A 22061-nucleotide genomic window follows, 5' to 3' on the forward strand; every position below is an offset into this window, starting at 1 on the left:
AACATCACATCCTGTTGCAGGCTGACAATGTTAGGCCACTGTTCTGCAGTTCGAAGCAGTGTTCTCAGGCTGCTGTGCTTATGTTAGTTGCCCACTAGGCTGACTATCAGGTCAGTCCATGTATTCTGCATACCTGACTGTCAGCTTGCCATGTACACTGCTTCAGTTGGCAGTTAGGTTGGCAAAGATGCTAACTGTGATTTAGTGGATTTGCACTGTCAGCTTGCAATTATGTTACTGGCTGAATGTCCAGGTAAAAAACATTGCAACAGATTCACAAAAAAAAATATGTTCTTAGTAAAACTGTATACAGTGAGGCATGAAGCCAAACATACTGAAAAACAGATTGTGAAGTAATTCATCCTCACAGATCAGGACAAAGTCTTTCAGTTAGTTTCTAATTCCTTGGTGCTCCAAAAGTGGCCCACTGTGCTCCAGACCCCTAATCAGAGTAAAAGCAAAGAAAGCAGTAGCACATTAGGAGAATGAAGGGAAATCTGCTAAGGATTGACCAGAGCCTAATGAAAAAGGAATAACAATGTAGGGCTGCAACAACTAATCGACATAATCGATTATTGAAAAAGTTGTCAACTTTTTCAATAATCGATTAATCGGTTTCCGTTCAGTTGGCCCTGTTCACAGCTCCACACCTCATCCCCACCTCATGCTCGCCGCTGCCAGACCCGCTCGCATCCACGCTCCACACGCCGCACCTCCTCCCCGCCTCACATTTCCTGCCCATCCACGATCGGCACAGGGACGCGGGGAGATGTAGTAAGGAGGAGCAGGTGTGGGGGGATGACAGCTGCTGATAGACAGGTCCGATCTCAGAAGCACGTTGCTGGAAGACTGCACTTTCCCACACATGGTGCTCTATAATGTATTGCTGGGATTTGTATTCCTCTATAGCTGATGGTACATTGTGCTGTATATTATACATGTGAATACAAATCCCAGCAATACATTATACACTGTATGTATAATGTACTATTGCTGGGATTTGTTGTACTCTATAGCTGGTGACATTCTGCATTGCGCTGTATAGAGGACTACAAGTCCCAGCAATAATACATTATACAACGCAATGCAGAATACCACCAGCAGTAGAAGAGTACAACAAATCCCAGCAATAATACATTATAAAGTGGTACAATGCTAAATACCACCAGCTATAGAGGACTACAAAACCCAGCAATAGTACATTATACAGCACAATGCAGAATGCCACCAACTATTATGTACTATTACTGGGATTTGTTGTATGGCTCTAAAGCTGGCGGTATTCTGCATTGTGCTGTATAATGTACTATTGCTGGGTTTTGTAGTCCTCTATAGCCGGTGCCATTCTGCATGCATTGCTGTATAATTTTACACTTTCCATTTCACTATATTGCACACCACACTATCTTTTTTACTTCCACCGGTCCAAGCTTGCTCCTGTGATGGACTACAACCTCAATACAAACTAGTAGTCCTATCACTGGAGCCATTTTTTAAACTTTATTTGATAGTTTATCCGATTAACCGATTAATCGAACTTAATAATCGGCTAACTAATCGATTTTGAAAATAATCGTTAGCTGCAGCTCTATAACAATGTCTTCATTAGGGTAAAATGAGTAAACCACCACAGGAAAAAAGAAGGCCTACGTCTCAACCCTTATCCTTGCGAAGCACAAGAAACAAAGCCTTGCAGGACAAAGGCCACTAGCGCCAAAAACGTCCTAGCCAAGGTAATGGATATAAGAAAAGTTACCTTCTGGGTCAAAGTCAACAAATAATTTCCATGATAGATTTAAATTGAGGCTTCTAGAACATTAAAAGGACCAAATTCAAATGTCATAGATTGAGGGAAGGTCTCACAGGAGGAACAATGTGAAGAAGCCCCTGGACAAATGTAAAAAACAAGGAATGATTAGCCTGAGGTTGCTGGAAAAAGATAGCCAAGGAAGAAACGTGTCCTTTTTTAGGTGTTCAGTGCTAAGCGGTGCTCTACATTCTGCTGGAGAAAAGTAAAGTTCTAACCGCCCAAAATGGTCCAAGGGTAAAATAAGCCTTCTAGATTTTCTGGTAAACCTATGAGGATGATGATATAAGGGCCATAAGAATGGAGGGAATGACTGCCTCAGAGAGTCCCATGTCTCATTGTACCTGAGCTTCCACAGTCATGCCGTTAAATACAGTGACTGAGAAGCAGAATGCAGAGTTGAACTCTGAGGAACCAGGTCCAAACATTGCATCACCTACCATGAGACAAACCACATCTGCATACTTAGCACTTCTGGCCAACTTTGGAGCTATAAAAATGACATGAGTTCCTCCCAGTTTAAATCTGCAAAGAAACTTTAAAGGGAAGGTGAACACATAAATTAAAGTGTACTGTCCCAAAAACACAACTAGGGCCACCTGCTGCAACCACCAGTGGACTCCTGGATCTTGAAACAAATTGTCCACTTTTCGGTTATAACGTGAGGCCATCATATCCACATCTGGTGTTCCCCCATCCCTGACAGACCTGATAAAAAGGCCTACAAGTGAAGTGATCCATTAATTCAGATTAACACATTGATGATGCCAAAAATCTGCTTACCAGGTTTCCACACCAGAGAATTATGGACTGCAGATAGGGCAGAACCCACTTTTCTGCCCATCATAGTATGTGTTCCACCTCTCAGTCTGCAATTGGGCTCCTTCCTTGATGGTTTAGATATGCCACTGCCATGACACTATCAGAGTGAATGGCCATCAAGGAATATATTCCACCTCCCTGGCTGCAGCTGGGCTTCTAGTGTTCCATGGTTCATTTATGCCACTGTCATGGCATGGCAATGTCCTTCCAGAAGAGTGGTTCACTGAAGCAGGGAAAATTGTATTGCTCAAAGCTCTGACCTTGCACTAGTGTGCCAGAACACCACCCCAACTGCAAAAGTTCACATTTATGGTGAGGATGTTCCACTTGAGAAAAAGAAAGGATTTGCCTGATGTCATCATCAGAAACTGGGCCACCACAACAGTGATACTCTTGCATGTGAATTGAGGTAAATTTTACTGCCCGGAGAGAGATACTTATCCCATCTAGATCAGCATCAGGTAAGATCCAAGAAAGACAAGGCCTGTGCTTAGAGGAGTTGGCCTTAAACAAAATGGCTAAATGGAGAGATATATACTACCTCCTAAGTATCTACATGCACACCCCAGAGAGGGTGATAGAGAAAATAATTTGTTACAAAGGTTAACCCACTGGATTTATACCTTTGATATGATCCCTGCTAGGGGTCTTAACACAAATCTCACGATATCCTGCTTCCTTACAGATAGGTAAAGCACTATGTACTTTCTAGTTCCTTGGATGTGGTTTGTTAAATAGCCGTCTGATGTTTAAGCTCCGGTCTTAATATGAGGACAGTTTGTCCACCTATTGTAAATGTCACTTCCTATGGGTTAGTAATATTAACAGTTTGGGACTCGCATGTTTTTTTCACGAGGTAGCACTCTCTTTATATGATACTTTTCTTTCACCTGACTCACATGTTTTTTAAGAGTAAACCGTAGCGTTTTGGTATATCCAATGTCCAATGACCGGCTGGAAGATGCTGGTTCCACAACCCTTAAGTGTGTGCGGCACAACCCCTGATAATGGGACAGATGTGTGATTTATGAGTGTTTATGTGTACTACTTTGGATCACTGTAGAATGCGATTAGTTTATTCTGCTATATGATTTCTCACAGTATTTATGTATTGATGGCAGGAATGTGATGGGATAGTGGGTTTTGATTGGTTTATTGATTCTGCACTGGTGTATTCATGTTTGCTGGGTTTTTTTTTTTTATCCGTTATCACACTGTTTGCCTGATGAAGGGACCCTGTAGGACACCATAACACTGCGTTTTTTGTGATGCCATGACCATCTAAGCACCAGTAAAGACATATTCAGAAGGAATTTTTGGTGTGCTGGTGAGTCATCTTCTTGACTTGTGTGTAACACCATCTGTTTGTAACTGCAACATCCACCAGAGACTATTAGGAATACATCAGTCAGGTGTGCAATAGAATATGTCCAATTATGCTTCCTCCTACTGACACCAAGCTACATTGACCTGTGCAGCAGGTATGGCCACTAGAGGGAGCTTAGCCCTTATTTGTTTTTTTATAGTTTTGAATCCTCCTGTAAGCATTGCACACCCATGGTGTTGAGTTTGACATTGAACAACAGAGAAAAAAGGCTTTAGTTTGGGAGGCTATAGATTTGAGGGCATTATGGGTTGAAAGCTTACTTGTATGCTTCAAATAAAACTTCTGCTTTTCCCATTCAGAGCAAAGCAACAGGATCATGTTACTCCCTCTAATCACACGCAGCATATACAGAACTTATATTTTCTTTACTTCTCAACCACGGAGTTCAGCATCATGAGCAAAAGGATATACCCGTTACTTCCCGATATGAAGGAGCATGTTTTCTTGGGGCAATAAGTATCGCCACCGGGGAAGTCCATAGTTCGGTGTTAGCCAAGATGTCGGAGTCCTGTAGGCTGCACAGGACTTTGTTCATCTGTCGTAAGTAGAAAGCAGAGAGGTGAGGGAGCATAAGGAAGCTCACTATATGCATCTGTGGAAGTCCTTATTAAAGTGAAGTTGCTTCTTTGTCCTGCATAAGCAAAGCTCAGATTCTTTTAAAGGTTTAGGGCAGGGGTCAGCAATCTTAAACACTCAAAGAGCCATTTGGACCCGTTTCCCACAGAAAAGAAAACACCGGGAGCCACAAGACCCTTTTGACATCTATAATGAAGATACAGTATATCATTTTTTACCTTTATGCTATGTATAGCATGTATATAGGTATATGTGAGCATATTAACGCAATGGACTCTGGACTTACCTGAGACCTCGCAGAGCCCACCTGAGAAGGACCCTGCAGAGTACACCATAGATCCTGCACAGACCATCTGATACTCTCTATGGTGGACTCTGCAGGGCCCCGGGTGGGCTGGTCACCGGTCACACATTCTAACCTAGTCACAAAATTTGATAGACTAGCGGCCTATCCAATCATTTAATCAGAGAAATAGATGCAGTTACACCCGTACCCCCACCTCATTCAGACTCACCTGCCATGCCTCACAGCCAGCATCCCTCTTCAGTCGCCTGTTACTAGGGACATGGCCGTCTTCAAGAAAAATACAGCAAGTCCAGTTGCCTTGATTTATTTTTTACAGATATACCATGACCTGGATGAATGAGAACCTTCACAGACATAGTCTCAAACAGTTTTCATACTTTTTTGGGGAGAAAGGAGGGGTGTACCCAAGTTTCTTTCTCCTCTCTAGTATAATTTGGCTTGTATATCAATGGGTGGGCAAACACTTGACAGCTCAAGCAATGAATTGTAGCGGCTAACTGCAGATCTGAAAGTCATATTATGGAAAACCTTGTTCATGGTGGAGTTTTTCTTCAAGTGGTCTAATTAAACAAAGGTCATTCCTGCAGCGCTCTCTTAGCACTTTCAGATCTTAGCAAAAATGAAATCACATCCAGAAACAAATGTTTTATATTCAGTGAAAACAGATACATACAAATGGTTAAATTTTGCATATAAGCATACAGTGATAATGATGTCATTTATTTACAATACAGTATATTACAAACGTTAACCTGGTGTCATTACAAATGCTGTTACATGCCCCAAAATGGTCACATGCCAATAAAGTACATGCGCGTTTTAATCGTAATTGCACCGCAATTAACATGATGTGTACATTTGTATTTAGAAAAGTTTGCAAAATATTAATATTTAATCAGTGCATTACGTGTTAGGATTTGAGGTAACATAACAAAAGCGTAATCAAAATCTTTCTTCATATGTATATAAAACCTATAGAAAAGCTGCAAATCTACATAGCATGATTGTGCGCAAACATTTCAGATGTATAAAACACATACAACACAGATGTATACAACTGAAAGTCCTTTAATGATTATCACATTAAGTGCTACTATGTGTAAATGAATGTAGCGATGATACGATTAGACAATCCAGTGTCTGGAAGAACAATCTGTGCTTTATTCAATTTATACAGAATTTGAAAATGTGCTAAGGGAATAAATAACTAGACTTAAAGGGGCATTCCATCTTCAAATAACAAATGTAATGGCTTGAGGCTTTTTTTTTGCCTTTTTTCAGGACTCACTTTCTAGCTAAGCAAAGTAATAGAAGTGTTATGCTGCCCAAAGCAACCAGTAAGATGTTTAATTTTCTTTTTTTCCTCCGATCCTAAAACATGACTTGAATCCAATTGCAGAGGGCACCTTGGACGCTTTTATTTCCTGCATTTATTTAAAAATAAATGACCATAGATGCTTCTCTCTACTCATATATGCCAAATCCATAGATAACAAAAATACCAGTGCTATGCACTATAGTTGTTAGGAAAACCAGTTCTGAGTGCTGTCTTCCACGTATGTCACAACACAGCTGTCAATGTGTGTCAGACACTCGGTAAACAGAAGCAAGGCTTATGCATGGTCAAGTTTAGAAGCTTGAGGCTGGGCTTACACTTTGTCAAATTTAGAGTCTGGGCTTGCAAAAAGCAAAGTTTAAAGGCTTGAGGCTGGACTTGCATATGGCCACGAATAGTGGCGGGGCTAGCACATGGCCAAATGTAGTCATGGGGATTGCACTTGACCATGTGCAAGTCCAACATCTAAACATGACCAAGTATAGTGGAGGGGCAAGCACATGGCCAAATATAGTGACAGGGATTGCACTTGGTCATGTTTAGAATCATAGAGCAGGGGATTCACTTGGCCAAGTTTAGAAGCTAGGTTTGCACTTGGCCAAGTTTAGAGGCTGGGCTTGGATTTGGCCAAGTTTAAAGGATGGGTTTGCACTTGGTCAAGTTTAGAGGCAGGGCTTGCACATCACCATCTTTAGGGAGTATCTCAGAACTGTAAGGAGCTGCTGCTATAATTCAGCAATGGCTGCTGAGATCATGCCACTACAAATTCTTATGACATGATAGAAATGTTGAGCATCACTTCATTCACAATAGTGTGTGAGGGACTGTACTTGAAACACAAAGTAAAAGCCCTAAACTTCAATACACCAGTGTATATGTGGCATGGCTTGACTTGAATGAAAAGCACAGCTGGAAGATCTAACAATGTACGGTATATCATATATTTAATAAAAAGACACTTACAAGAATGGACATTTTTTAATATAAGGTGGAGATTTTATATTTGGGATTGCTTTATGCTTTACAATATAAGTCGTTAAAATAAATATGTCCAGGGGACTGCCGGCTCTTGCTGGACCAGTGTTACCCCCAACTGTCAATATTTCATAATACCAAAGTTTTATTTTCCACATAATTATCTTCTAGAGTTAACATTAATATACCAGTTAAACTTAATAAAGGTGTCTTATTTTGGATTATGTTAATCACCCAGCAGTATACATCTCTGTATCTACACTCAGAAATAAATGGCAATATTTGGGATCTGCCAGCAGCTCAATAATAACATTGCTTACATAGCAAACATCTTGCTGCATTCCGTGTCCAAATCTGTTGGTCAATGGTCACATCTTTGCAGTCCTGGTTACAGGGAACAGTTATCTTGGGAACACAGATGTGGACTTAAAAATTGATGTATGTGTAGAGTACCATATCGGCATGAGGGTCTGCAGCTCCATAAAACTGCCAAATAATGTGCCCCCTGCAAAGATGATAATAGCTACCTCGCGCACTCAGTTACTGCTGTACTGCAGAGAACCCGCCTCTTGAAGAACCTTCAGAATCTGACACTTGTGGACCTTTGTGGTGCTGCCCGCTGACCTCTAATTCACTATAGAGCACAATAGTTATGTAGCTGTTGGTAAGCGTGGTTGAGGACCAGGAAATCAATGCTCGGATTCTGAAGATTGTTTTAGGCAACAGTTTCTTTGCAATACAGCAGCAATCAAATACACGGGCAATAAGAGAGGTGAACAATAATTATATTCTTTGCAGGAAGCACATAAGGCAGTTTGATTTTAGCAAGAAAGTCACTTTAAAGAAAATCTGTAGTGAGGATGAATGGAAGCTGCTATTGCTGGCTACTTCTGAAACTGCTAGCTTGCCGACATTCCTGCTGACTGTTTTGCTTCCAAACTTAATGTCAGTGATACCAAATGCTAAGGCCATTAGATCAGCATGACAACCGGGCAACTAGCATTTTCAGAAGTAACAACATCCATGTATTTCTCTCAGGACAGTTCCCTGAGTGTCAAGATGATCCATTCATCAAATTGTTTCAATGCAAAGTCAATGACCTGGAACTAGTATAAGGAATAAGAGTTTTTACTTAATTCTGACTTTCCAGGTCAGTGACTCAAAAGTAATGAAGCCAAAGGCAGCAAGGCAGCTATCCTTTTCGGTTATGGTGAACTTCATATACTCTCCGTACAGGTTTCTTTTATCAGCATCAGTAGTGCCTAACTAGCCTCTATATAGCTTTGACACCTACGCTAGATATGCTTGAGTGCATCTTATAATTTTTACAGCTTTGTATATATATTTGCTTTCACTGGTTACAGCGTAGTTAAAAGCACATTTAGTGGCTTGTTATTTTCTGATTTGGTGAAGAATATTGCTAGGCTGCATTTCATTACTTAAAGAGATCTATATAGTTTAGTGCCATGGAAAGAGACGGGCTGGGAAGGGCCAGTATACTGTATAAATAAACCTAAATGGGAAAAATCATGATTTGGTATTACAGCGAGGTTCATACATTTTAATATTGTGAAGGCAATACAACCTGCACAGGAAAAGCAAATCCTTCACTGACTTTCTTATTTAAATGCTGTAATAGGAAACTTGGTAAGTAATCATTTGTGGGGAATTTTTTATTTTTTTTACTCATTGGTTGTCTGCAAAAAACAAGTGACTGAGGCTGAAAGATATTCATAATTTATAAAGAATTAAAGTGACCCTGTCATGATTTTCAAAGGGGGAAACAGCAGCTCCTGGCAAAGCATGTAATTATTACCTTTTCCACCCAACTAGAGGCAATGTTGCTGACACTTCAAGGAATGTCAGATGCTGATGTCCTCTCTCCATCGAGCAACCCCTACATCAGTACAGGATATAGTAGTGATGTAGGGACCAGTGAAAGGGAATCACAGAGTGCAGTAGGAGACTTTGGGTGTGTCGGATGCTGAAGATCTTTCAGCAAGATTATTTCCTTACTGCAGTGGAGTTTTGGTGGTGCAGGGAGCAGGGCAGAGGAGTATTAATTGCTCACTTTGCAGAAAGTAGTTGTTTTCCCCTTTTCAAAAGTGTTGCAATCGGCCTTCTCATGATATGACAAAGTAATACAAATTTTATATAGGTAGCCCCCTAATAATTTAAGACTGAATATTCAGATCCTTGACCAATTGTGACTGGTTCTTTTTGAGTTGAAGTGGCCCACAGGGACCAATACATTTTAGTACTATTGCTGCCACATTTGAGATAAGGACATCATCCATTATGGAATCCTCCAAAAACCAACAGAATCCTCTGATGGAAGCATCCATTCTTTGACTGCCTGGCCACATACTAGGTGACCTGAGCCTCGTTGCATACAAGTTCAATAACCCAGTGAACTACTGTAGCATGCAGGCCAGAAGTCAGAGAATGCCAGCTTCTTCTTTAGCTTTTTATAAGTAGTAGATTTAGTCACACTGGGGCTCATTTAAAAAAAGTCTAGTGTACTGAACTGAGAATATGGTGTTTGTGTTTGAGGCCCAAAATGGTCAAACATCTTATTGACATGTCCAATCTATCCAATATCATTACAGAGCTCAGGACGGGTACATGTTCGAACATGTACTGTTTTTGTCTAGTAAAAAACATGGTGGCATTCAGAGATCCTCACTTATGGACATTTACTTAGATGTGGCAGTTTTCTTTAACTGAAAGCTCTCAGGATTAAAGCCCACCAGCCAAAACTGTGTTTTAGTGTTGAAACATTAGGAATGTGAGAGAACTTCTGTCAGGCTTTCGTAGCTGTCTTGGGTCCCCACTGGGGAGATTTGTCCATGCTCTGACAGACAGTGATACTTCTGTTCAATAAAATGAGAGATGGTTAGAACATCTGTCAGGTAATTGTTACTGCCTGTGTTATCGTGTCTCTTTCTGCTTCTTGTCCTGCTGTCACAGAGAGAGGAAGGGAGGTGAAATCTACCCAAGTGGATCATGGAAGACAATAAAACCGTATTTTACTCTTCCCAAGTCTATTCAAAATTAGAAAAAGGAATTGCCCGGAGTTGTGCTTTAACTTCGTTTCCAGCTATAATGAACACTAAATGACAGCTCCTCAGCAAATCTTATCACATGTCCAATGACACCAGCAGCTGTTATTTAAATTAATCGACCCTTTCCCAGTCCTAGTCCCTGACGCAAAGTTAGAAATCCCAATCTGTATTGTTCCAGGTCGATGACTCTCATATTGATCTAAAAGATCAGGCAACTAAGGACAGGTTAGAAATGTCGCCGAATGGCAGACATGTTAAGACTCAACAAACAAACTGGTCTGTTTTATGACACATTGGTAGGCAATATCGCTGTTCATTAGCTGCATTTCCCATGATCCTTAGCAAAGCAAACCATCGTTTTTGTCCTAACTAATCATCAAAGAGGAATCTGTACCTTCTGTACACGACGAGTCTAATGAGGAAATAAACAGTATTGTGCTGAGATGGTGATCGTTTGGTTCTAACTACAAGTGCAGTATTGTCATTCTAGCCATGAGATGCAGAATAGTTGTGTCGCTCTATCTACTTATACATATAATCTGCAGTCTGTACATTAAAGGCACTTTTTTTCCTCTTCCTGGTAGAAGTCCTTATCCAGTTCCATGGCTGCTGTAGTCAAAGACTCCTTTCTTGAAGAAGGGGGAGAACTCGCAGATTGTGTGCTTGGAGAGGGTCAAACTGACCTTATCAATGTGTAATGGAGATGTAGGAGACTTTAGCATCACAGAGAAGAAGTTCCGCAGGTATTTCTAGGAAGGAAAATGAGAAAAGGTAAGACATTTTTCAGTGGTGGACCCATTATACAAAAATCAGACCTGAACTTTATCCCAGAACTGAGAGAAACAAGTAGTCCTGAGATATTAGAGATGCACTGTGCAGGGGCATGGATCAATGTAGATACCTTTCTACTAGTTACGTCAACTCCACTGAAGACAGTAACTGAACAGCAGCCAATATAACACCAGGGAGCCCATCTTGTGTATATAGGGAATGTGAACAGCCAAAGTATATTCCGAAAAGTAAAAAGTAATTGGCATAAATTCCCTCTACAGAAGTCTGACTCGACCAGTATCTCGTAGCATTGTACCTAATAAAAGTTAAGGCCCAACTGCAGCCAGGTCATTTTATTTTGGTTTCAATGGAACAAGAAAGGTCTTGGCACCTCTGTCAGGTTGTTATTGCCATCTGTGTCTCCATTGGGGAGATATCCCCTCCCTTTCTGTCAGGACAGGACGTGATGGGAAATATAACAAGGACACTGACTAAAACAAAAATACATTTTTTATAGAATTGGGAGGGGACAGCAATGTTTTAACTGCTGTCCATGCCTCCCTGTTCCAGTATTTTATTTATTATAGGTATTTATCCACTTGCTTACTATTTGCACACACACACAATAAAATCAGCATTTTTGGCTAGAAAACAGCTTAAAACCTCCAACAATTATCCGACATGTGTTTGCATTGTATGTGCGTGTACAAGGGGGCGGAAGACTTCAAATATAATTTATTTTGTTACTTTTTTTTACACTCAACTTTATTGCTAACACATAGGGGGCTAACATGTCCACGGAATAGCAAATAGGATGTGACAGGTCCTCTTTATGGAGTCATCTGGGGCTTTTAGACGCCCAATGTCACCAAGATCTGCTTCACCAGCTTCCTCTACTGGCTCTAGAAGTCGGAGAATGTGCACAGTGACACCAGAAGTGATGTAATCACTTCTGGGTACAGCGGTCGGAGAAGAGATCAGCGGCTAGGAGCCTTCTGATCTCCCTCCGATTTGTCAGGGTAGACCCGCCGTGCCAATCCCAGGCCGTTAAGGGGGACAGCAGTGCCCGGGGAAGCTGGGCAGAAAGCAGCCATGTTCTTGGTATAACCACTTCAAGCGGATGACGTGTATTTACGTAAACCCGCATGAAGTGGTTCTACAGCGCCGTCAATTTTATGCAGCACTTTACATCAGTCCCTGCCCTCAAGGCGCTTACAGTCTAAGTTCCCCATCTCACATACATAAAGGGCCAATTTAGACAGAAGCCAATTAACCTACCAGCATGTCTTTAGAGTGTGGGAGGAAACCCACGCAAGCACAGGGAAAACATGAAAACTCCTTGCGGATAGTGTCCTGACCAGGATTTAAAGCGGGGACCCCTCAATGCTAACCACCACGCCACTGTGTTGCTCAGTAACAGCCATACCCCGCTCATTTCTTGTATGACAGACAGAAATCAAAACCTGACAAAGAGTAGATCTTCTCCACCAAATTCAAAACAAACAAACAAAATATACATCCTGGCATTAGGCTCCAACAAAAGATCCACACTCAATCACTCATCCTGATTACATTAAATCAAACCATTGGGCTGCATAAAGTATCCAATGGCCACTCACCATATAAAGAAGGCACTTCCATGTGCCTCCAAGGTCTCATCCACATGGGCACCTGAACCCAGGTAAACACACAGAGTTCAATAAATACCACTTACAATTCTTAAATTCACTTGTATGCATTTAGAAATGTCCTATAAATGCAAATAATCGCATGCATGTCCCTGCCTGTGTAAATAAGGCCTTAGTGCTTTCTGATGTCTTGAAGAGTACCTGGGGTGCTCAGTTATACAAATTGTTACCAGCTCTTGACACCACACCACCCTTGTTGGCTACTTGGAGCGCCAATCACAAAGATGGGCAAGAGGTTCGGTGCAGACGGTGAGACATCTGGTGACCACATGACCTCCTGGGAACTCTTCAAAAATTAGAAAAAATGTGCATGTACCTGTTGAGTATTAGAGACAATAAAATACTTGTACTCAGCCTACAGGTCTACTTTAAAGCGTATGCTGAGCAAAAATCATTATTTCATTTTTGTTTTGAACAGCATTAGGAGGGATAGGAAACCATGGCAGGGTTTTACTTCTATCCTGTATACCCTTGGAGAGATTTCCTGTCATGTGTTGTCCCCACTGACAACATACACGAAGGTAAAGGAAAACCTTCAACCTCAATACTAGCAGAAAGTTTTTATTAGCAAAGTAGAGGAGAACCCCTCTCTCGATTTTCCCTCACATCCTGTCTGATTAAACAGTTGTTGCCATGAGAGTTAGGCAAATTTCTTGAAAAGGAGCCTTAGGCTCCATTCACATATAGCATTTGCGTTTCACGCACGGTTTTCCGCGCGGAAGACTGAGCAGAACGCAAACACTACATGTGAAACAACTGCATGGATTCCGCTCATTTGCAACGATTATATAGCCATGAATGTGAGGAATCCACCGGATTATCATGCTTACACTATATTACGTACGAAACGGCGTGGTCTCCGCAATAGTCTGAACAATGCACACTGAAGTGCATTGTTTTTTCTGTTTGGAGTGGCTCTGAGCCTATCCGTACAGCCGAATGTGTGAATGGAGCCTTGTAAGGATTTTATTGCAATCTAAGTGTCCTAACCCTTCTACACCCTATACAACTAAAAAAACAACAAAAACGTTTAGGCTGGAAAAACACTAAGTACCAAATTTCATTATCCAACAAACAAAACAGATAACCGCTGTCAGCTTTGGTCCCCCCTGTATATTAACTTGCAGCTGAAAGCATGGGTAGATTTCAGGATATAATGACCTGAAATATTTGGGCTTCCAGAATAGATGTTCGAAATGAGTACGCCAACAGTTCTGAGTCACAAAACTTCCTCCAGCCATATGGCTTACACGGGACATCACCTTTCTTTTCCAAGTCACAATTTACTTACTTTCTGGCTATTATACCTCCATCCAAAAAGTAGTTAGAGAGTTTGATGGATTTTTGAGGGTCAAGTACATTTTCAGATAGACTTCCTGCTGCTGAGGCAGGAGAGGTCAGTAGACAGGAGCTAACACAACTATTACTTTTATTAGTTTATCTTATTTAACTGGTCTGTGTGTTCTACGTACTGATCAGCACATTCTGTTCAGCAAATAACATGGGGATACAGCTCTAAAATTGGATAGATTTTTCGTCAGCTTCATGGCAATCAAGGATAACATTTTGCAGAATACAACTTTTTTTTAAAAGCGAAAGTAAAAGTGATAAAATTCTATTTTTTCCTCAGTCAGCCTTGTTATCCTGATATCCCTGTTAGGCAGCACAAATGTACCTGCCTGCCGACTACACAGTAGATGGGGAATACGGCCTGGTCTAGGGCCCTGCTCTTTCCTCCTGCCAGTAAGTATCTACTGTTAAACTGACACTGAGCAGTAGAACTTGATTAGGTTACAGTCTAAATCAGCTGTGCAGGGGATTCCAGGAGGAGGATATAAAAGGAAGGTTCAGGCAGCTGTAAATTACCTTTAAGAAATATATACCTGGATTTCAGGATTCTCTAACTCGGAGTTCAACTGAAAGCAGAAATCCAAGCAAACAGCAGAATACAGATTTAATCTGGATAAATATGGAAGCTGTTTCACCTGGATTTTTACTTCTGTCCAGTTAGTGCTGAGATAAGCACAGCCAGTCTGGTGACCTGATTTTTCACCTCTGCATCCAGATATAATGAACACTAAATGACATCTCCTCAGCGATGTCCCATGACATCAGCAGCCAATATTCAAATTTAATGACACTTTCCCAGTCCTAGTCCCTGATCCTTTATATACTCCTCCTGGAATTCCCATGCATGCGGGACACCTGTTTGGATCACATTGCTACCCCTCCTTCTCCCAGTCAGAATTCTGTTGTACAGTGGTTTACATGAGGCTGACACAACGTTAAATTTAAGATTTTACACTGCTTTCATTTAAAAATACATGTAATGATTTCTCATTACAGTGCTCCCCCATTTCCCCATACTCTACCCCAGTCAATGCAAAATACCAGCTCTTGGCAATTGGCTGTTAGGCCTAGGCATCATAGGCGGAGTTCACATGTTCTCCCATATCCAGACGCTCTAGGTGGCTATAATGGAGAAAGGAGCAGCAGCAGGGTGGGAAGGGGGAAGGCTTTAAAGAGACTCCATCACTTTGGCATGAATTGTCTTTTTACTGAAAACAATATACTCTCCAAGTGATGAATATTTTAAAGCTGCTGTTTGGTATGGATGCTTGCTGCACAGATGCCCACATATGGAAAAATCTACAAATCTGTACAAGCATCACCCTAAAATGTAACAAAGTTAATTTCATGTAAACGTCTCAATAACCACTGAAAAAGAATGTGGGATTGTTTCTGTTAAATACTGATAAGCCAGTGCTGGGCTACATGTGCCAGATGCTTTCTTACTTTATGGGCTCCAACACAACTGTTCGCTCATGCTTCAGGCTGAATGAAGGCAGTCTCCCCATGTGAATTTGCCATTGACTCCTATGGAGTATTCAGATGGTGGAGCTAATATATTACATTTGGCCTGAAGACAAAAGTGATATTATTGGGACGCAGTAAGGGGGCTGCAGCTGATAGATCTCCAACGATAACATAAGCAGCTGGTAAATCACCAGAATCCATCCAACACTGAATACTTTTATTCTTCATTAACCTGTATAAATACTTGATATTTTTAGCAGCCATGAAAGCCATCTTTGAATACTAAAAAAGGCTTTTTCAAAATGGTAGGGCTAAATAACATACGTGACTGTCCTTAGTTGTAGTCATGTCCTAAACTTTGGTTGAAGCCATGTCCAATGAGCAAATCTTAAAAAAGACCTGGCATAAACTAGAGGGAGTAGATCTCACATTTGGACAGAGTTTGGCTTGAAACCCTGACCTCTCTTCCTCCCCGCTATTGAGCTGCATTAGACGTGATGACATCACGGGTCTTTAGACCGCCAGAGCCCAGGGTTGAATAGATTGCTGGGACCGGTGTAGTAGCCAAGCGGGATGGAGGATCAGATGAGTATATTTTCTTTTTTTGAGCCCCAAAACAAACAGCTAACCCTTTCAGTGCAGGGGTAGCCCCAATGCAAGGGTTAATTTTTACATTTGCATTATTTGTAATTAAGTTCTTCTTCAAGACAATGCGAAAAAGGAGCAAGCTTGGTTCTCTCCTGATACCTTCCAGCACTCAGCTTTGCACTTGTGGTTTTTCACAGATCTGATCGGGGTAAAGGCGATCCTGAGCTGTTTTGCTCAGCCTACTACCCCCACCACAATCCAAACTGAACATTATTATAACTCTAATGTATGACTGCTGTATTTTTTTTTATCTGTCACTATACTTATTTCCCACATTTCTAACAACTGCTGACAGTTCTTTTCTGCAATAAACAGTAAACAAAAGAATAATTATATCTAATGTTTTAATTACTATAGGAAAAGTCATATCTGTCTTCATGGCTATGGAAAAAAAAAAGTGTCAAACCATTACTAAATTAGCAAATTTGGTTCACTTACATATTCTGTCATCACCATGTAGTATAAAAACAACATAGCATTTTATCTTCTCATTATACAACAGATGCTGTGTATTTCACTGGATATACCATGCAATAGAAGCTGTCTGGACCTTTTATGTGATGTGGAAACAAATAAAAAGTAATTGTGCTTACATCTTCCTCCTTCCCATTTTTAAAGATGGTCTCCTCCCTTGGAGTAAAGTTTCTGAGGGTTTTTTTTGTGATAGTAAGTTTGCTGCCCCGAACAAATGTCATTTTCTGTAGCGAGCCCAAAATAATAATAATGGAATAATAATAATGGAACATTATCTTTTCTTCCAAATAGTGCGATGTCAAAGTAAATAAGTGAACAGCTTGTCATTTTACATGTCTATGCCATTGGCCAGAGTTTCCCTTTAAGTCTTCCCGCTGACAGCTAACAAGTGAAAGGAAGGAGAAGGGATGGATTTTGTCAAAAAAGTGCCCGCTCCCTTTTTTTTTTTAAAGTAAAAGTCTGCAATAAATATCCCGGCTAGTGATGGAGATCAATCCTTTGGAGCACAAATCAAAACAAGTCATGTCACTGCTATTCACAAATGACAACAAAGGAATTGAATTTACCACGGAGCCCGGGCCAGTAGCGACAGCTTGTCATCTTTTGGAATGGCCTTGGCAAGCAGCTACCAAAGTGTTTGACATGAATCATCCTCAAAACCCTTTGCCCAGATCAGGAGGAAAAAAAAAAAGGAGAGTGACAGAGTTTGCATTAAAAAGTATAAAACTAGCTGGCTCATCAGCAGCCTTTTCACCAGCAGGTACAATATGTTTATTTTTCTCCTGAAGTATGGTAAAGCTTCACGATGCAGAACGTTTAGAAAAAAAAAAAAGAATTAAAACTCAACAACTACTATTTGTTTATTAAATGACAACACAAAATGACACTAAAGTTATTTTACAAAAAACTGTAACCTCCTTCTGTACATCTAAATCATGCCATGTATTGAGTCCCTAAAGTTGGGTATACATTAGTACATTTCGTTCAGCTTTTGGCATGGATGGAGGAATCTCCTGTTGCATCTATTGTATTTTGAGTCAGTCCCACTGGCTGTCAAAGTACCTGAACAGGGCCTGCATCTCATTGGATGCAGGCACTGTTTGGTCAACAATTTTTAACCCAGGACCTTCAATTGGTCAATTGAGTGATACTGGGTGTGAGGCGGCAGACAGGGGCATCCACTAAGCAAATTTCAGCCGCTTCTTCAAGAACTGTCCTAATTTTGCTTGGTGTGTAGCCAGCTTAAGCCTTTATAGCTGGACTCTAGGCACAAAATAAATACAGTGGTACCTCGGTTCACGAACGCTTCTGTTCGCAAACAATTCAGTTTGCGAATAGGAAGTTCGGCAAAATTTTGCCTCCGTTCGCGAACTCTGCATATGGTGACGAACACGACCGTGGCCATCTTCCCCGCTCTGACACAAGGTCGTGGCTTCCTCTAGTCAAGATCGCGGTCGCAGACAGACCTCTCTTTATACTGTACAGTACTTTGTTTCATATTTTTGTGGTTAAAAATATTTTTGTATTCACAATGCTTGTTGCTGCCACCAAATCTTCTCTTCTGCCCCCCATGTGCCACACTCCTGGGCCCTCATGACACTCTGGGAATTTGATCATGATAAAATTTACATTGCTCAATACATTCCCAGTAATGCCACTCACAAGAGAAGTGATAACAGAGGTTAGAAAAGCTATTAGTCCATAGAAATGTATTGGCACATTTTCAAACATGGCACCACTGCAAGGGTTAAGAAAAATTTTCCTGGAGTTCTTACTTAAAAAGTTAATGTAATATCAAAAACAATTTTCAATGATTGTCATTAAAATAATACCTGCTTATCTTGCCATAACGATCCCTGTTCAGGAAATTCCTGTGATAGGGACAAAGCATTGTCACCCTGTCTCCCAGCTGTGCTCCTGGGTTGTCAACCTGTCACATGAACTTCTTATGGATACTACAAGTGATTACCTTGCACTGATTATGACCACATAACCTTTAAGTTGGAATAAATGGCTCTGTAAATTTGTGATGTGCTATATATCAGAGGTTTTAGATGCACATTTGGCTAAATGGACTAAAGGGAATGAACTGCAAGACGGTCCACTATCCTCGTATATGAAATAAAACCCTTATCATTTGCATTCATGAGAGATGTGATGACATTAATTACTCTGCTTCAATTCTGGTCAAATTTTGCACCCCCTTCCTTACCCTCCCCCCATTATATTGAACTTGAACTCTAGCTGTGCTTAAGCAGTATCCTGAAAAATGTACTTTTTGTCTGTAATTCCTCCTAAAAAATAGCAGTGCAATTTCTGGTATGCGAGTGTGCCTAGACATTCCTGTGCTTACAACCTCATAGCTTTATATTTGCATTGTAAGATCCAGGAGACTGCTGCCTCTGACTGCTAGTTTTAGGAGATTTGGAGTGAGATTTAGTGGTCTCACTAATGAGCTGCTTACTGTTTTCTTTTCTGGAGCTTCTGACATGAGGAAACAAAGTTCTGTCGCAAGATGCCGGCCTCCACAAAGAGACACAGTGCAGAACAAGGTATGGTAAATCAGCAAGGAGAGACCTGCTGCAAGGAGACATCTGGCAATGCTGCTGAACTGCCATTTGCCCAGAGATCAGGTCCTCTAACATAAAAAAATATATATTTTTCTACTTCCCTCCAAGTTCACCATCATGTACCCCTTGCAGGTAACTCTTTTGGGAGTGGAAAATGGTGATCCAGCGCTGCAGTTTGTGCCAGCCTCCCTTTGACCGGCAGTGCCAAGGGAGCATGGAGCCGGCTTTCTTTCCAATCAGGTAGCCGGGGAGGCGGATAATGACTCACCTCCCGGCTTCCTAATTGGCTAGGAAGCCGGCTTCACTTGTTGCTAGGCAGCCTGGCTTTATAACCAATCAGGAAGCCGGGAGGAGGGTCATGATGTGCCGCGTGGCTTCCTGATTGGCTAGGAAGCCGGCTTCACTTGTTGCTAGGCAGCCTGGATTACTGACCAATCAGAAAGCCGGACGGCACCTCATGACCCGCCGCCCGGCTTCCCGATTGGTCATGAAGCCAGGCAGCCTTGGCAAGTGAAGTTGGTGTTCTTCCCATTGAACACCGGCTTCACAGGCAATCAGGAAGCTGGGCAGCGGGTCATGATGCGCCGCTTGGCTTTCTGATAATCGGGGTACACAGCACCGGTACTCGGTATCGGCGAGTACCAAAAAACAAATAAAATATATCGGCACTTGTCCTCGATACCGAAAAACCGGCATTGGTGCATTACTACTAGAAAGTCAGTGAGAAATGTTCAGGTCACCCAGGCAGTGATGTGGACACTCTGAGAAGACCCTCCCACTGTACTAGAAGAGTGAATACTTGGAACCTGTTGCATCACGGGACCATATTTAAGTAAAAGGCTTTTAGTTTTTTTAGCCCAACAATTAGCAGGAGGTGTGGATTAAAGGGTGGCAGGGAGACTAGCGTTCCCAGAGATTAGCTTTAAGAAATCATTCTTGTACTCCACAGCACTTTACAATAAACTATGCCTAACTAGGAGCAGAGTACAACATATTATAATCCTATCTTTAGGCAAAAACCCCCCATAAACCTGTTGGAACTCTTATTATCGGCACATCTTCCACAATATTCTACTGCTGTATTATACCTCTAAAATCCGTAACAATGCAACACATCCTCAATAGTATTGCCATGGGGTTTTTGTATAATTTATAGAGCTATGTTATGTATTTCATTCCGTTACATGCTTTTGTACCTGACTAATATCCCTATCTACCTCACTCTTCACTAATTATTTCTGACACAGGCGTTCTCTGTGCAGTGTCAGCTTTGTGCGAGTATAAAAATATGAAGTTTGACATTTTAATATGTTATGTTACCGGTAATTTAATAGAACTGCGTTGTTTGGTTCATTAAAAAGGTAACATTTGCAGGAAGTTTAAGCATTGGTTAGAGCAATACGTCTCTTCTACTAATAGACAATCTGCACATAGTTCTACATATACTAAGTGGAACTTGAGGGAAGTAAAGTTAAAGAGATACTTTAGCAAACAACTTCTCAGCTACCATTTTCTTTTGCAGATATGAAACATCTGCTCCTGCCAAGGCAGTGGCAGAACAACATAAGCTATGGCCTAGAGGGGCAGGGCTAGCAGGGTAGGCACACAGCCACCCACCCACCTATTATATTGCTGTCAGTAGAACAATACTATGTATAATAGAAGGTTACAGATTTCAGCTTTGCCTACCAGATGGACTTGTATTGTTACTGTCCCTGCACAGTTTGTGTGTGTTTTTATTGGTGAAATAGTTTACTGTGTGCTTACAGTTCTCCCACTCTGGGTTCATACACTGGACCCGAACTGCAGAGAGGGGTGAAATGTTTGCCTATTCTTCTATTTGTCAGTCTTGGGTGTGACACCGGCCCACCAGAAGATCCTCTATGTCTGGATCCCAGAGAAATGTATTCTGCCTCACTCTAGCCAAACTAGAACACACTGTTCTGGGTGGAATTTTGCGTTATTGACTTATAATATTCTTAAAAGCTTTCAGGAGTCCTTACCTCCTTACTTGTTCTGGATTAGTGACTCAAAGTATTGAATCTGGACAATCAGCATGACAGCCACACAGCTAAAACTTACAAAATAAGAAGTCAGCAATAGCAACAAGGGCCAGACCCAGCAGGTTGTTTACCACGACAGTAGAAGTGATTTTTTTTCCTGAAGATATGGGTAAACAACACGATTTAACAGCCTTTGAACGTGGGATGATTGTTGGCGCTCGGAGCCATGGAGCGAGTATCAGCAAAACAGCAGAATTCGTTAAATGTTCAAGAGCAGCTGTTGTTAAAAAGTGTTTAAATACATGACTGTCAGCCGAAAATCTGGGTCTGAACGTGCGAATTGTGGCCGTCAGCGACTAGTCAATGTTAGGGCAGAACGGAGAGTGGCAAGACTGGTACAAGACAACAGAAGGGCAACAGTGCATCAAATTACTGCAGATCTTAATCAGGGATCCTCTCAAATGATTTCTGAACGCACTGTTTGCCGTACACTGCATCGTATGGGATATGAAAGCAGAAGGCCTGTTCGAACACCTTTGCTCTCTGCAGTTAAGATAAAACGTCTCCAATTCGTACAGGAACACAAGGATTGGACAGTCGAGCATTGTAAAAAAGTAATACGGTCCAATACATACACACACACTGAGTGGGCAGTTTATTATGACCACCTGACGTTTGTAGGCAAATTAGCTATCATTTCGTGCTGAAGTTGCTAGAGGGCCAGACTATTATAAATAGGGAAGCAGGTTGTTTACCACGACAGTAGAAGTGATTTTTTTCTGAAGATATGGGTAAACAACGCGATTTAACAGCCT

General features: G+C 41.3%; 1 protein-coding gene across 1 annotated transcript in view; it reads right to left on the reverse strand.

Annotated features, from left to right (window-relative positions):
- Window positions 1-10810: 10810 nt before the first annotated feature.
- Window positions 10811-22061, reverse strand: part of KIF16B (kinesin family member 16B) — a 264485-nt gene continuing 253234 nt past the window's right edge. Inside the window, exon 27 of the mRNA XM_018564217.1 lies at window positions 10811-11024. Within this exon, the coding sequence (XP_018419719.1) occupies window positions 10866-11024 (159 nt within the window). The 3' untranslated portion in view covers window positions 10811-10865. The remainder of the gene's footprint in view (window positions 11025-22061) is intronic.

Source organism: Nanorana parkeri, unplaced genomic scaffold, assembly GCF_000935625.1.
Source record: "Nanorana parkeri isolate BGI_ZX_2015 unplaced genomic scaffold, ASM93562v1 scaffold737, whole genome shotgun sequence".
Lineage (NCBI taxonomy): Eukaryota > Metazoa > Chordata > Amphibia > Anura > Dicroglossidae > Nanorana > Nanorana parkeri.